Raw genomic sequence first — 14324 nt, forward strand, 5'->3', positions numbered from 1 at the left:
CCATGTGCTAGCTGTGTGACCTTAACTGAAGTAACTAAACCTCTCTGTGCCTTGGTCTTCCCATCCGTAAAGGGGGGAAACAAAGGATCTCTATAGCAGGAGCTGGCCAACTGTTTCTATAAAGGGCTAGATAGTAACTATTTGTGACTCTGCATTATAGTTTCTACTCAGCCATGCCCTTGTAGCACCGAAACAGCCCGAGGTGGTCCACAAAGGAATGAGCGTCACGGCTCTGCTCCAATAAAACTTTATTTTACAGACACAGGCAGCGGGCCAGAATTGGCCTGCGGGCGGTAATTTGCCAACCCCTCCTCTGCTGGGCTGCGGGGAGAATGCGGAGAGCTCCTACAGCCATACCTGGCGGGGGAAATACCATTACTCTCTGCCCCATGAGCCTTAATCAACTGAGTCAGCTCCCAGTCCCCTTGCCCTTGTCCCTCCCTTCCAACCACATTGGCCTTTTCTCTGTGTCACTCATTCCAACTTCATCCTCATGGCTAGGCTGTGCCTAGGTCTTCCTACAGGGAACACTCTTCCCCATTGCTCCCCCATACTGCCTTCTTGACTTCCTTCAAGTCCCAGATGCTGCCTCCTCCAAGGGGCCTTCCCTCCTCCCCTAAACCATCTCTTACTCTGTCCTGCTTTCCTTTCTTAGCGTCACTTCCCACAGAAAGTGTCTCCTCCACAGAAAGTGTCTCCTCCACAGAAAGTAGGCGCCTGGTGGGCAGGAACTATTCCCTTAACCTCTCTGGGCTCTGGCTTCCTCAACTTTAAAGTAAGTGTTATCTCAGATGACACTGTATCTCAGAGTTCTGTTACGGTGAGTACATGAGTTAGTCAATATAAGGCATTTGGAACAGGGCACAAGGGGCTCAATAAATAAATCTAGCCGCGCGTCTGGGGAGTACTTGGAACTTGAGGAGGGTTCAGCAGGTGTTTGTGGGAGGAAATGAATGGTGGAGACAGCGAAAGAGGGGCAGATGGAGCGGGAATCCGGGAACGCTGGCAATGTTGGGAGGGAGACCCCAGTCAGGGACCCAACGACACGCACAGAGACCCCAGTCCTCTCTCCACCTTTAATGGCTCCCGGGGGGGGGGGGGGCCTGGGGCGTGGTGTCCTTAAATATAGCCCGGCGCAGCGGGCAGGGGCGGGGCCGGGCCTGCCGGGTGGGCGGGGCCTGCCGGGCGGGGCGGGGCCTCAGCTGCACTTGCAGGAGCGCACGATCATGTTGGACAGCTGCTCCACCTTGGGCTTGCGGCCCACGTAGTACACGATGGGTAGGGGCTCCAGCGCTTGTGGCACGCAGCACGGCGCCGCCGACGCGCCAGGATTGTGCTGGTTGTACAGGGCCAGGACCTGCGGGCGGGGGCGGGGTCAGGGTCAGGGTGGGGGGTGGGGGGCGTGGGCAGGGTGCCCCCACCCTCGCCCACCTCTCCCCCCTCCCTCTCTCTCATCTCGGTCTGTTGTATTCTCAGTCTCAGTCTCTTGCCTTGTCTTCAGTCTCCATCTCGGTGGCGGTCTGTGGACTCTGGCCTTTTTCTCGCATACTGACTCTCCCCTCCTCCCAGGCTGCCCAGTCCCTGTGTCTCCCTGGGTCTCACCCCTGTGCCCAGTCTCTCTACCAGCTCTGACCCAGTCTCCTCCCATTTCTGCACCGCCCCCTCTGATCTCCCCCTGCTGGCCCATTCCTCTCAGATTTTACCTGTTCGTCTCCCTTCACTCCCTCGGTCCCTTTTCCCCCCAGCCCTTCCCCTGCCCCAGGCCAGACACACCTTGCTGTACTGCGTGTCCAGGCTCCAAATGTAGGGGCAGGGCCCCAGGCAGAAGTTGGCGTGATAGCCCTTGGGCTCGTGGATCCACTTCCAGCCCAGATCCTTGCGGAAGTCAATATAGAGCTGCCGCACGCAGCAGTTCTTCTCCGTGGAGCTGCAGGCGGGAGGGAGGAGGCAGGGTCAGGGGCAGGGGCTGCAAGGGCCAAGGGGAGTGGGTTGCAGGGTGGAGGGCGGGGGACACCCTGGTCACCCCCAGCACAGTCCCCATCTCAGTGTCCCTTGCATCGCCTGTGACAGTAAAAGCAATAGCTGTGATAGCAACCATAGGCACTAACACCGATAAAGCACTCCAGCTAGTCAAGCCCTGTGCTAAGGGCATCACAGTAAACCTTATCTCCCACCAGGCTCCGAACAAGCGTGCAAGAAGCCAAATGACCATCCACATGCACTAAGTTCTATGTGTGCACCACTTGTTTGTTGAGCCGCTACCCTGTGCTTGGCTGGGATGTACTAGGGACTCAGTATGAACGACACAGACAGAAATCTCTGCCTTCTGGGGCCACATGCTAGTGTCATGTTGCTCCTTGGCTCCTGACATGGCTCACACGTCACTAGGGGCAAATGCCCAACTCCTCACCAGGAACCCCAAGATGCTGCCTGGCCACCTGATCACAACTCCCTCCCCACTCTCCCTGACTCCAGCCACACTAGCATCCTCCCTGTTCCTCAAACACAGTCCAGGCCCAGGACTTTTGCACTTGCTCTTCCCTCTTCCTGACTTGCTATTCTCACAGATACCCACTCTGGCTCGGTCCTTCAGGTTCATTTAAATGTATGCTCAGATGTCCTTCAGGCAGGGGCCTTACCTCCTAGGACACTGGCTGACATGCAGCAAGTGCTCAATTGATATCCAAAATACCTATCCAAATGATCACGAATTCCACTCAGTGTAATAATAATTACATTTCAGTTATGCAAGAAAATATGGCAATGTCTATATTTGAAGTGGGGCAAATTTTTTAAAAACAGATTTTATTTTTAAGTAATCTCCACCCAACGTGGGGCTCAAACTCATAACACAGAGATCAAGAGTCGTGCGCTGTCCTGACTGAGCCAGCCAAGTAGGTGTGCCAAGTGGGAGAAATCTTAATACTTGTTGAAGCTGGGTGAGAATTCATGGGACTTCTTTATACTATATCTTCGTTGCTTTTGTCCACATTTCAAATTTTCCATAATAGAAGAAAATTTTAACCAGAATAAGAAGAATAGTCTCCGATATCTAGTTTTTTGGGTTTTTTTTTTTCCCCTCTCCTCTTCCTCTGACTTATTTTCCTTCTTAAAACTTATTGCCACATGGGGTGTCTGGCTGGTTCAGTCAGGAGAGCATGCAACTCATGATCTTGAGGTTGTGAGTTCAAGCCCCCACTGGGTCTAGAGATTAAAATAAATATACGTTTGTATGTGTGTGTATGTTAGGTTTTTAAAAAGCACATTGGAGAGTAGTGATGTGTAATACTGTACAGCTCTGGGTTCATAATCTCTGTTCCAGGCTCAGAAAGCAAAAGCCAGTCCTCCCCAGCGGGGGCCCAGGCTTCTGCTTGTCTGGAAGGAACTGGGACATTTTATGTGCTGGCTTCTGGGGCCAGGTCTGAGCTGGGCAGGGACCTTGGCTAAAAAGCTTGATTCATCGGCAGCCGAGTACGCTTTATATTCCAGGTTCATAACCTATGAAAGAAACACTAGGCAAAGCTACAAGGATGGTATGATCCAAACTCTGTTTTTGCGTGAAAGGACTGGAAGGAACTATATTCAAATGTTGACTTTTTTATATGTGGAGGTGTGATGGGTGAAACCTTTCCGTATTTTCCAAATTCTTTTTTTAATTTTCCAAATTCTTGACAGTGGGTGAATTTTACTTTTCGAATAAGGAAGGGAGGGAAGAAGGAAGAAAGGAAAAGATAGGAGGAGAGAGAGGGAGGGAGGAAGAAGTCTGCAGCACCCTCTCCACACAGCCCCCCCCCCCCCAAAGGATTCTACAATTTGGGCAAAACAAAAAATATATGGAAGGGCGCCTGGATGGCTCAGTTGGTTAAGCATCTGCCTTCAGTTCAGGTCATGTTCCCAGGGTCCTGGGATTGAGCCTGCTTCTCCCTCTCCCTTTGTCTGCCACTCCCCCTGCTTGTGCTCGCTCTCTCTCTCCCTCTCTCTCTGTCAAATAGATAAGTAAAATCTGTTTTAAAAAATATAGGGTTATGGGGGCGCCTGGGTGGCTCAGTGGGTTAAAGCCTCTGCCTTCGGCTCAGGTCATGATCTCAGGGTCCTGGGATCGAGCCCCGCATCAGGTGCTCTGCTCCGCAGGGAGCCTGCTTCCTTTCCTCTCTCTCTGCCTGCCTCTCTGCCTAGTTGTGATTTCTCTCTGTCAAATAAATAAAATATTTAAAAAAAAATATATATATATAGGGTTATGTATAAGTGTTTCAAAGACTGTCTCTAGAAGGAGACACAGAGACAATAAAGCCAGCTGCCTCCTCCTCGGGGGGGGGAGGTCAGAGCTGGAGGGTCTCTGAGTATTCTGTCTGGGTTTGGTCCACATGCAGGTATTTACCTAGCCAGAAATTAATCAACAGGGAACGAGTTCATCTCAAAACGCTGGGAGGCAGGCCTTATTACTATTCCCACTGGAAGGGTGAAGAAACGGAGGCCCAGAGAAGGAGTGCCGCTGCTCCTGCACAGCGGGTAAGTGATGGAGCTTGGGGCCTGCTTCCCAGCCAGCCCTGCGCCACCCGGGAGCCTGAGCACGGCCATGTCAGCTCAGGCAGAGCAGGAAGAGGAGATGATACAGCATTTCGCTGGGGCAAGACAAATCCTCTCCAAAAGCCACAGAGCCCTGAGAAAGGAGCCAGGAATCTGAGATCCCTATGAGCTCAGCCCAGTTCCTCCCCAGTCTGGTGGGGCCTCAGTTTCCCCACCTGTCCAAAGACCCAGGGGATGTTAGAGCAAATAAGGTATTGTTAAGGGCCAAGGAGGCATCAGGAAGTCCTTGTGTGGGTTCAGCGAGGGGCCTGAGCTCCCGAAACCACGGGCATATGCGTGTGCATTTATAGACTTATTTCTGCGATGACTGCCGGCTTTCCACTTCTTGAGGGGGTCCTAAACTCAGAAAAGGGAAAGAACCGCTGTCCAGAATAATCTTTCACTTCTGGTTCAACTCTGACCAAGGGTTCTGAGGTCCTAAGATTTGAATAGTCTGTGACTCTTAACACCCACCTGGGACGTTCTCCACATGCGGTCCCCACAGCCGCAGATGGACCATCTGTGAAGTTGTGCAAAATGCAAATTCTCCTCCCGCCCAACCGACCTACTGAGTCTGAAACTGAGGGTTGGCTTGGGGCTGGGGGACAGCCTGCAGATGACTCTGAGGCACTATGTAACCCATGTGTTCAGTAAGAGTTAAGGCCTCTTGGAAAGCTTTTAAGTACAATCTATGCTCAGTGTGGGTTTGAACCAACGAGCTAGAGATCAAGAATCACATGCTCTACTGACTGGGCCAGCCAGGTGCCCCTCTTGCTAACCTCCTGCAGACTCCCTCTGCCACCCAGTCAGGGCCTGAGAGGTAAAAGAAACCCACTTGGGGCCCCAGGACAGGCCAAAGGGCCTCACATCGTCCTTGGATGCTGGGGAAGCGTATAGGGAGGCTAGCTTCCGCAATCCCACATCATGGCCAAGTTCACTGCATCTCTGCCCCCTCTCACTTCCTCTCCCCCACTGGATGATTTCGAAGACCATGACATCCACCATGACATCTCATCCACAGAAGTCTCCACACATATCTCCAAGAAACCCAGGACCATTTTAAAACATCACCACAATACCACATAAGAAAGATCCACAATGATTCCCTGATATCATCAAATACGTAGTCAGAGTTCATACTTCCCCGACTGTCTCACAAATGTCTTTTATTTTTACTCCTCTGCATTAGGATCCAAATAAGTTCCACCCATTGCAATTGGTTGATCTATCTCTTCAAATTCTTTTAGAAATCTACAGAATCATCACCTACCCCCTGCTCTGCCTTGTGTTTGTTGAAGAAAGCGGGTCAGGTTTCCCACCTTCTAACTGTGGCTGATTGCAAGCGCATGGTAATGTTTAAACTGTTTCCCTATCCCTGGGTTTCTGGAAAATTGGCAGTTGGATCCACCGTCTCGATCAGTTGCACATTCAATTTTTTGGCCCAGCTTCCTGGGTGACACTGTGTCCCTCCCTACAGAGCCTCACATGACTGGCTGCCTCCCTTTGTAAGGTTATTAATGTTAGTAGCACTCAAGACCTCAATTCGTGCATTCATTCACAGGGTTGCTGGGCTGAAGGCTGGGTTTGGGAGCAGAAATGACTCTCCAGCAGGGAAACGGCATATAAGAAAGAGCAGATGTACCATCAGAATATTAAGCAGGGGAGGGACAAGGTCAGGTTATCGTTCTAACTCTGCAAAGTCCAACTCTGAATGTCCACATTCTAAGGAATCCAACTTTTTGACTTTCTTAGACTGTAGTACTCGAGCATCTCAAGGTTCTCACACTCCACTGGCATTTCCAACTTGCTGGGATTGCTACATTCCCGCTCTCTGGGGTCCTGCCATTCATGGGTTCCACCATTTCGATATAGCATCGAAGCATCCCACAATCTGGAGCCCATCCACTCAAGAGGTCCAAGCTGCCACTTCCTAAGATCCCAGCCTTGCCAGATTCTACCACTCCAACACCACAACACTCTAGGATCCACTCTGGCTTTCTCCAACCCCAACATCTGCGGATGCTGGTATTTTAACACAGGCTTCCCCCATCATGATCCCAATATTCAAGGACTCCAGTATGCCATGGCATAAGGAATCCAACATGCATCTTCTTCCAATTCTGAATTCCCAAATTCTAGGATCCCAACATTCCTGGAGTCCAGTGTTCTCAGATGTCATTCACACGGAATCCTAGTATCCTAGACTCAACCTTCTAGATCCGCAACCTGCCACCAATGAATTCCCACACGCTTGTGTCCCTCATTTCAACAGCCTGATTCCAGCACACCACCAAGAAGACAAAGTGACCTCAACATTCGAGGGCTCCCAGGGCACCCATCCCAGCATTTGAGCACTCCCAGTGCTTGTCTTTCGAGCCTCCCAGGCCGGAGGAGAGGCCGGGCCATGCATAGCCAAGTGCCCAACGGAGAGCACCTGGTCAGCAGCCAACCGTCATGTCCCCCAGCCTAGGAGCCCCCGGTCGAAGGCAGAAAGGTCACCTGAAGCAGTAGTTGGTGTCCAGGGCCCTGCGGTGCCGGGAGGTGTGCAGGTGCTGGGCCCTCTCCAGTGGGGTGGCCATGAGGAGTAGGAAGGGCCGGTTCATGCCATGAATGGTGGCCAGGTCACCTCGGCGGCTGGAACTGAGCCCTGCTTTGGTTTGGAGGGGCGGGGGGTGGGGGAAGCAGAAACACACACTCTCAGATGGATGAACCGGAGCAGGGACCGGGGAGGAAGACGCACACACACAGGCGCATGCACGCACGCCGCCATGAGGCCGGGCCAGGGAGATGGGCCTCACCGTTGATGTCCACTTGGAGTGTGTTATCTTTGCTGTCACAGGAACAGTGGGCACTGAGGCGAAAGCCCTCTACTTCCTCTGTGGGAGTGGAGAGAGGGAACGCAGTGTGAGGTAAGGCTCACCCTGAAGCTGCAGGGGGCTGGAGCAACGCTGGTTGAGGTGGGAGGAGTCCTGTCTGCCGCCTTCCTCGTCTACCCTCTCCCTGCATCCTCTTGCTTCCTCCTCCTCCTTTCAGGCCTCAGCTCAGTGGTCACCTCCTCCAAGAGGCCCTCCAGGACACAGGTCCCTCCTCCACAGTGACATCACTTTATTTTCTCCATAGTACTTATCCTCCCTGACATTTGTGTTTGGCTATTTATCTCCCCCATTGTTCCCTCAGTGGAAAGCAGGATACATGGGGGCAGGGATGCCTGTTTTCTCCTTCCCCGCTGGGCCTAGCCCACAGTCATAAAAACATCTACTGAGGAGCCCTGTTCTAAACACTCTGTGAGCATGGGAGCATTTTCTCCTTCAACCCTCACCAAAGCTCCCCATTTTGCAGACATGGAGGCTGAGCCCCACGGAGGGGAGAGGACTTGCCCCAAGTGGGAAAATGTAGGGCTGGGAGGCAAACCCACAGGGCCGCTGTGGGAAAAAGTTTTCTTGAATGAATGGGTGATTTTCTAAGCTCCTCCTAGGTGCTCGGCCCCATGCTGGGTGTTCTAGATTCGGCAGTGACCGAGGCTGGCCTTTGTCCAGCTGCACAGGACATTCCTCCCAGCTTCCACCTGCTCTTGAGCCCTCATCTTTCAACACCTGGCCGAACCACCACTTATCCCACAGGTCTCAACACTATCACTTTCCCCCAGGAAGCCCTCCCAGAGCCCTCCGATGGGTCCAGGTGCCTGAGCACCTCCCCACCCCCACACTGCTCCTTCCGGTTATCATGGCCTTCTCCGGCTTTGGCAAGGATTTCTAGATGTCTGGAAGTGACTGTGGGCCCCTCGAGGGCAGGATCGAGAAGTGGTCTTAGTTGCCACTGCGTCCCCAGCATCAAGTGGGAGATTAGGGAAAGGGACGTGGGCACCATGGACTCCAATGGGCAGGACAGACACAGTCCTCTGACCGGTCCTCTTACAGACAGATCAGATGTGTCAGGCACTCCCTGGACTCAGGGACTGCCTTGAACACTCTTGCCCCTCCTTTCCCCGGCTGATTCCACTCATCCCTCAAATATCAGCTCCGATGTCCCATCCTCCAGGAAGCCCTCCCTGACCCGAGACTGAGTCAGATATCTCCTCTGGGCTCCCCAGGCCAGCCCTACCCAGTTTTCAGATCTTTCTCCCCTTCTCCTCCCCCAACAATGGACCAAGCGCTCTGGGAGGGTAAGGATGGGGCTCTTTGGGTCACTGCGGCATCCCCAGCATCCCCCAGAGTTAGGCAGGTGCTCAGAAAATGGATTAAGCGGGAATCACTCAGGTTTTCGAGGGTCTGGGAGGAAGGCCAGGTCTTGGCTCTCTGGCACCAACATGGGGCGGCAGCTGGTAGGCAATGAGATGTCTCCCATTACAAAATAGGGGTGGGACAAAGAAGCTGTCCTCACCTCCGCGGCTCAGCCACTGCCGCACGACTCCAGTGACGTCGAAGGACAGCCATTCTGGCGTGTCGCTGGGCGCCAGCAGCCGGTTGCTGAGGTAGCGCCAGGAATCGTTGCTGTATTTCTAGGAGATGATGAATGTGGGGGGAGGGAAACAGTGAGTAGATGGTTCTCCACACCCCCCAAATGCATTGACTGTACCCCCACTCCTTCTGCTCCACCAAACAGGCCTCCAGAGAGTCCCTCAGATGGTCCCCTCCCAGACAGCCACACTGTGGGGCCCTGCAGGAAACACCACCTGCATAGCTGCCCTGGGATGAGAGTAGGGAGACCCCGGGGCCAGGGAGGGCTCAAGGCACTTGGACGGCTCAGCGTCTGCCCCCAGCCCAGGCCTGAGTTTTCTCACTGGTGAAATGCCAGGCCCCTTTCAGCTCAGACAGCCCACCACGCTAAGATCATCCACAGACATCCTGAGGTCCATGGAGCAAGCCTACAATTCTGCAAAGCTGACGCCCTGACTTCTGAGAGGCTGTAACTTTCTAGGGGCTTCTGTTAGAAGTCATTCCAGAATGCCAATGCTCGGGAGCACCCCTAGAATTACATACTCAATGAGCCTGAGAAGTCTGAGGACACCGAACTCCGTCTTACACGCCCCAAACCCAAATGCTACTGACGCCTCCCAAACCCTGTGTGGGGATCCTCTGGCGGCCAGGCAGAACACTCCAGGCGCTGGCTTTGCAAAGCTGAATTTTCCAGACTCCAAGAAGTTTTGACAATAGACTAGATTCCTTTGTTCTAAGAGTCTACCGCCCACCGTTAAACCTCAGTTCCAAAGGACGTGGATTCTAGGTCACATAACCTTCTGGAGACTCCAGCCCTTCTGGGGGCCCCAATCTTCCCAGAGACTCGAAATCTTCTAAAACAGAGCTATCCAAGGGAACTTTCTCTGACGATGGAAATATTCTTTATCTGTGGCATCCAAAATAGCAGCCACTAACCACATGTGACTACGGAGTACTTGAAATATGGCCAGTGAGCCTGACGAACTGAATTTTTTTCTTTTATTTCATTGTAGTCAACTTAAATGGCCCTGTGTGGCTAGTGGCTACCCTATTGGACAGAACCGGCCCAGAGCCGGCGAACTTTCAAGCTCCCAGCCTTCTGGGTGTTTAATACCCTAGGGGTGCTAGGAGTCTCTAAGTTTCCAAGAGTCCTACGATTCCACTGGGCGTGCGCCTAAGTTCTCCGCAAGTTTGTCTCTGTGGACCTGGCAGCCACTAGCCTCCCGACGCCCACCTCGGCCCCAGCGCGCAGGCGCGGTCTGGCCCCCCTGCCCCGCACCTGGTACAGCTCCACGTGCTGCTCCGCTTTTAACTTGAGTCTCAGCAGGCGCAACTCTGCCCGGGACAGCAGGACGGGCTCGGGCACCGCTTCTCGGAGCTCCGATGTGTTGAAGAGCATATATATGCTGTGCGGGCTTTTCTTGATTTTGTCATAGATTCCTAGACAGGAGGAGCAGAGGGGGGGGATAGGGATGTCAGGGGTTTGGCGGGGAGCCGGCAGGCACACCCCAAGTCTAAGAGCTTGGGCTCCAGGGCTGACAACCGCTGCTGGGAACCCGACTGTGACACTTTTGGGCTGTGGGACTTGGGCAAATGGCTTGCCCTCTCTGGGTTTGTCTCCTTGCTCTGTAAAACGGGGTCTGACCCACCCTTCTCACCCATCGTGGGTAAAGTGTCCCCTTAGTATGTGGCAGTAGGGGACCCCTGTGCTTGCTCAGTCCTCCACTCGGAGCCTCAGGTGCAAATTAGGATCAAGAGCATTTGGATCAGCCTTGGCCTCTGCTGCCTTCCAGCTCTGTGACTTTGGGCAAGTCCCATTCCTTCCGGAGCCTCACTTTCCTGCTATTGTTTAGGAACCGGCAACCACATGGAGCGCCCTAACTCCCAACCAGGCTCTCCTCATGGACGGCTGTGTAACTCTGGGCCAGGGAATTCCACCCTCTGAGCCAGACCCTCACCTGCAGAATGACTGACCACAGGGATATCATGTGAGACACCACAGGTAAGGCGTGCAGCAGAGCCCGCGTTGGGGGGGGAGGCATGCATGTGTTAAAGAGTGCTCACTATTTGCCAGGTGCTATTCACAACCCTTTACAAGGGTTAAGACGTTTAAACCTCACAACCACCCCATAGGAAAAGACGATTATTATACCCATTTTAGAGCTGGGAAGCAGGTCATTTGCCCCAGGCCGACTGAAGTAGGGAGCTACAGACCTGGGATTCAGACTTGAGCAGTCTGGTCCCAAAAACTGCGCTCTTAACTCCTGGGCTATGCTGCCTCCCTGCTATTTTGACATTATTATTATTATTATTATTATTATTATTATATTATTATTATTACTACTATTATTACTAATTCCTTCCTCTCTTCTCTCCCTCCCTCAGCTGGTTAGATAATGCAAAGTTCATTCTAGGTAGGAATGGCTTTGGGCAGGGAAGAAGAAAGTTAGGAAGAGTGTTTTGTAGTCTCGGAAAAGTCTGGGATGAGTGGGCAGGCCGTGACCTTCTGGATGGACTGGGGCACATGCTTTAGGTCCCTGCAGTAGGGGTGCAGAAATGGTGGAGACAGGATCTGATGAGAAAGGGCAGAGGAAGCTCCCTCCATGGGTCCCTGCCTCTACTCCTTCCTACTCTAGCTAGGCCAGCCCCTGTCCCCCACAAAGAAGCCCTATCTTGACCCAAGGGTTACTCAGCAAACCTCAAAGGAAGGGTAGGGCAGGAGCACTGAAGGGGATAGAGGGGACAGATAGGGAGGAAAGAGAAAAGAGGGGCAGGACGGGTCAGAAGGAGAGATGGAGGGACTGCAGAGATGGGAGACATAAGGAGCAGGGCATGGAGATAAGAGGGAGAAAGAGGGAGGAAACAGAAACGTGGAGACCCATGCATGGGGATGTGGGAGAGGTGGAAGGCAGAGATGGGGCAGACACACACGGGAAGAGGAACATAGGGTTTGGGGGCGAGATGGAGGCTGACTGGGAGGGGAGACACGAGGATGGAAGGTGCGGTGTTAAATCTCTACAAGGAGGGCGAAGTGACCACGGAAAAGGTGAGCCCGAGAGGTGGGTGGGGAGAGGCGTCATCTAGCTGGAGCTGCCAACTAGGCGCGCGCAAGGCCCGGGGACCCACAGGTGCACCACCCAAGACCGAAAGGGCAAATGCAGCCGTCCCCGCGTGGGCGCCCGAGGGGGTCGGTGGGCGGGCCCAGCGGCAGCCCCGCCCCGAGCTGAAGAGGGCGGGAGGTGCCACCGCCGCGAGGGCGGGGACCCGACCTGCCCCGTCTCGCCCCAGGCTCCGCGCGCGATCCCCGCCCCCCGGGCACGGGAAGGAAAGGGAAGGGAGGGCGAGGCGGCCGGACGCTGGGGTTTCCCCAGCCTCTCCGAGAGGAACTGGGACTCTGGGGTCCAGACTCTCCCCCTTCAGCTCCGCGGGGTCCTCCTCCCCCGCGCTTCCGAGAGGGCAGGCTCCTCCCTTCGCGCGTGGCACCCACGTGGGGCTCCCTGACCCTTACCCCGACCCAGTCAGTTTTCTCACCCCGATCTTGCAGAGTCGCACCCACCCACCTCTAGGGCTCGACTCCTCAGCCCACTTCCTCCCCTCCCGCGACGTGGGGGGCTCGCTGCTCCCAGGACGGCACTGTTTATGGCTCTCTGTACTCCCTATCGGTCTCCCCTTTCTCGTGCTTGTCTCCCCTCTCTCTAAACCCCTTCCCACCACCCAATATTGTAGATGTCTTGGGGGCTCACTTCCCCCGCTGAGCCTGCTCCTCTCACGTCCCTATGCCAAATACTCGGAGCACCTCGCGCCTATCCCCGGCGTCCCCCAAGGGTCTCCGCTGCTCTCCCGCTCTGACCTCCCCCCACCCCACGATTCCCCGCATTCATCAGCCCCCTCGCCGCCTCTCTGTGGGCCCTCCCCCAATCCCGCCTGTTCGCGAAAGCTGCAAGCGGGGCCACTCTCCACTTTCCCGGCACCTCCGGGGTTCGCTTCACTTAGTTTTTCTGTTCTTGAATTTTCTCGCCTCGTGACCCCTGAGCTCTGGGTCAGCTTTCCCCACTGCCTCTCCTTTCTCAAATGTTGGGCTCTTCGCTTCTCCCAAAGCGGGCTCCCCTCCCTGCAGCCCTCACCCCACGACCCCTCACACTCTAGTGCCGGGTAGAGAGGGAAGTCTTTCTACCCTTCCACCCCCCCCCCCCAATCGCTTCCCCCCCTCTAGGGGACTGCCTCCACGATACTGCATGTTCCCATGGTCTCTTCTAGAAGCGGTCCCCTTCGCTCACTATCTCCTCGTCTTCAAGGCCGGATACCTGGGAGCTAGAGAGCTCAGTCCTATCCTCTTTGAGACCCCCCGCCCGCGTTCCCGGCAACCCCGGGGGTCCTCTTCCTCTGGCTAGTTTCCTCTGCCAGTAATTTCCTCCCCCGTGACCCCTGCACTCCGGCGCCCCCTGGGGGCTCCCCTCCAGGGTCCCCGGCCCCTCTGAGCTCACTGTTGGTGGTTTCCACCATTAGCACGCGGGTGACCTCCTTGGCGTAGTAGTCCGCCTCAGGCTCGGGCTCCGGCTCGGCGCTCTCCCCGGCCACCCGGTCGCGAGTACTGTTGTACAGGGCCAGCACAGCCTCGGGCAGCGGACCGGGCGGAACCTCCCCCTGGCTCGGGGGGCTGGCGAGCCGCAGCTTGGACAGGATCTGGCCGCGGATGGCCTCGATGCGCTTCCGCTTCACCAGTTCCATGTCGATGGTCTTGCAGGTGGACAGTCCGGCGGCCGGCCGGCCAGGCGTCAGCACTAGTAGCCACAGCAGTGGCAGCAGCAGCGGCAGCAGCCGCAGCCCGGAGGGCGGCATGGGGGAGGCAGCGCCCCCGGCACTGCCGAGAGCGTGAGCCCGGCTGGGGTGGGAAAAGGGAGGCCCCGCCCCTACAGGGGCCGGGGGTCTCCCGAAGAAAGGTAGGAGGGTCGGGGTGGGGTGGGGGCTTGATGCCCTCAGGGAGAACGGAGCGGAGGTGGAGGGGAGGCTCTGATGGGTGGTTTCTCGGTATCCCAAGGAAAAAACCGAGATGGGCGATATCTGGTACCAGAGGTGGGTGGTCTTGAGGAGGGGAGTTGAGGCAGGTCTGAGAGATATCCCGTCTCCCGGATCCCGGAGGAGAAGGGTCCTTGGATGCGCGGGGGCTCAGGAGAGAGGCTGGGGGTGGGGGCGCGGCGTGCAGGGGGGTGCGCCCGAGGTCTGGGGTCAAGTCTTCGCGGGAGTCCGAGCTGGCGGCTCCTGAGGGCTGGTCCGGAATGGGGGAGCCTGGGGGACGCCGTGGAGGGGGCAGGGGGAGCAAGC

At 55.3% G+C, this 14324-nt stretch overlaps 1 protein-coding gene across 2 annotated transcripts; it reads right to left on the reverse strand.

Annotated features, from left to right (window-relative positions):
- Positions 1-241: 241 nt before the first annotated feature.
- On the reverse strand, positions 242-13848 carry TGFB1 (transforming growth factor beta 1). Of its 2 annotated transcripts, none has more exons than XM_045989035.1 (7): positions 13487-13848; positions 10282-10442; positions 8947-9064; positions 7365-7442; positions 7066-7213; positions 1774-1927; positions 242-1357 (listed from the first exon to the last, which is right to left on the reverse strand). In XM_045989035.1, exons 1-7 carry the CDS (start codon positions 13839-13841, stop codon positions 1199-1201), a joined length of 1173 nt encoding a protein of 390 aa, XP_045844991.1. In that variant the 5' UTR covers positions 13842-13848; the 3' UTR covers positions 242-1198. The 2 variants fall into 2 exon arrangements, with proteins under 2 accessions (XP_045844991.1, XP_045844989.1); XM_045989033.1 differs by having other exon boundaries at positions 7066-7216.
- Positions 13849-14324: the final 476 nt, after the last annotated feature.

This window comes from Meles meles, chromosome 19 (assembly GCF_922984935.1).
Source record: "Meles meles chromosome 19, mMelMel3.1 paternal haplotype, whole genome shotgun sequence".
Classification (NCBI taxonomy): domain Eukaryota; kingdom Metazoa; phylum Chordata; class Mammalia; order Carnivora; family Mustelidae; genus Meles; species Meles meles.

Bases quoted from the DNA above. Each gene is read 5' to 3' on its own strand.
- TGFB1 (XM_045989033.1), bottom strand. From the start codon at position 13,841: ATGCCGCCCTCCGGGCTGCGGCTGCTGCCGCTGCTGCTGCCACTGCTG. The intron at 7,217-7,364 runs GTGAGGCCCATC...TCCAAACCAAAG, and splicing joins ACTCCAAGTGGACATCAACG to CAGGGCTCAGTTCCAGCCGC. The intron at 1,358-1,773 runs GTGTGTCTGGCC...CCCCGCCCGCAG, and splicing joins TGGACACGCAGTACAGCAAG to GTCCTGGCCCTGTACAACCA.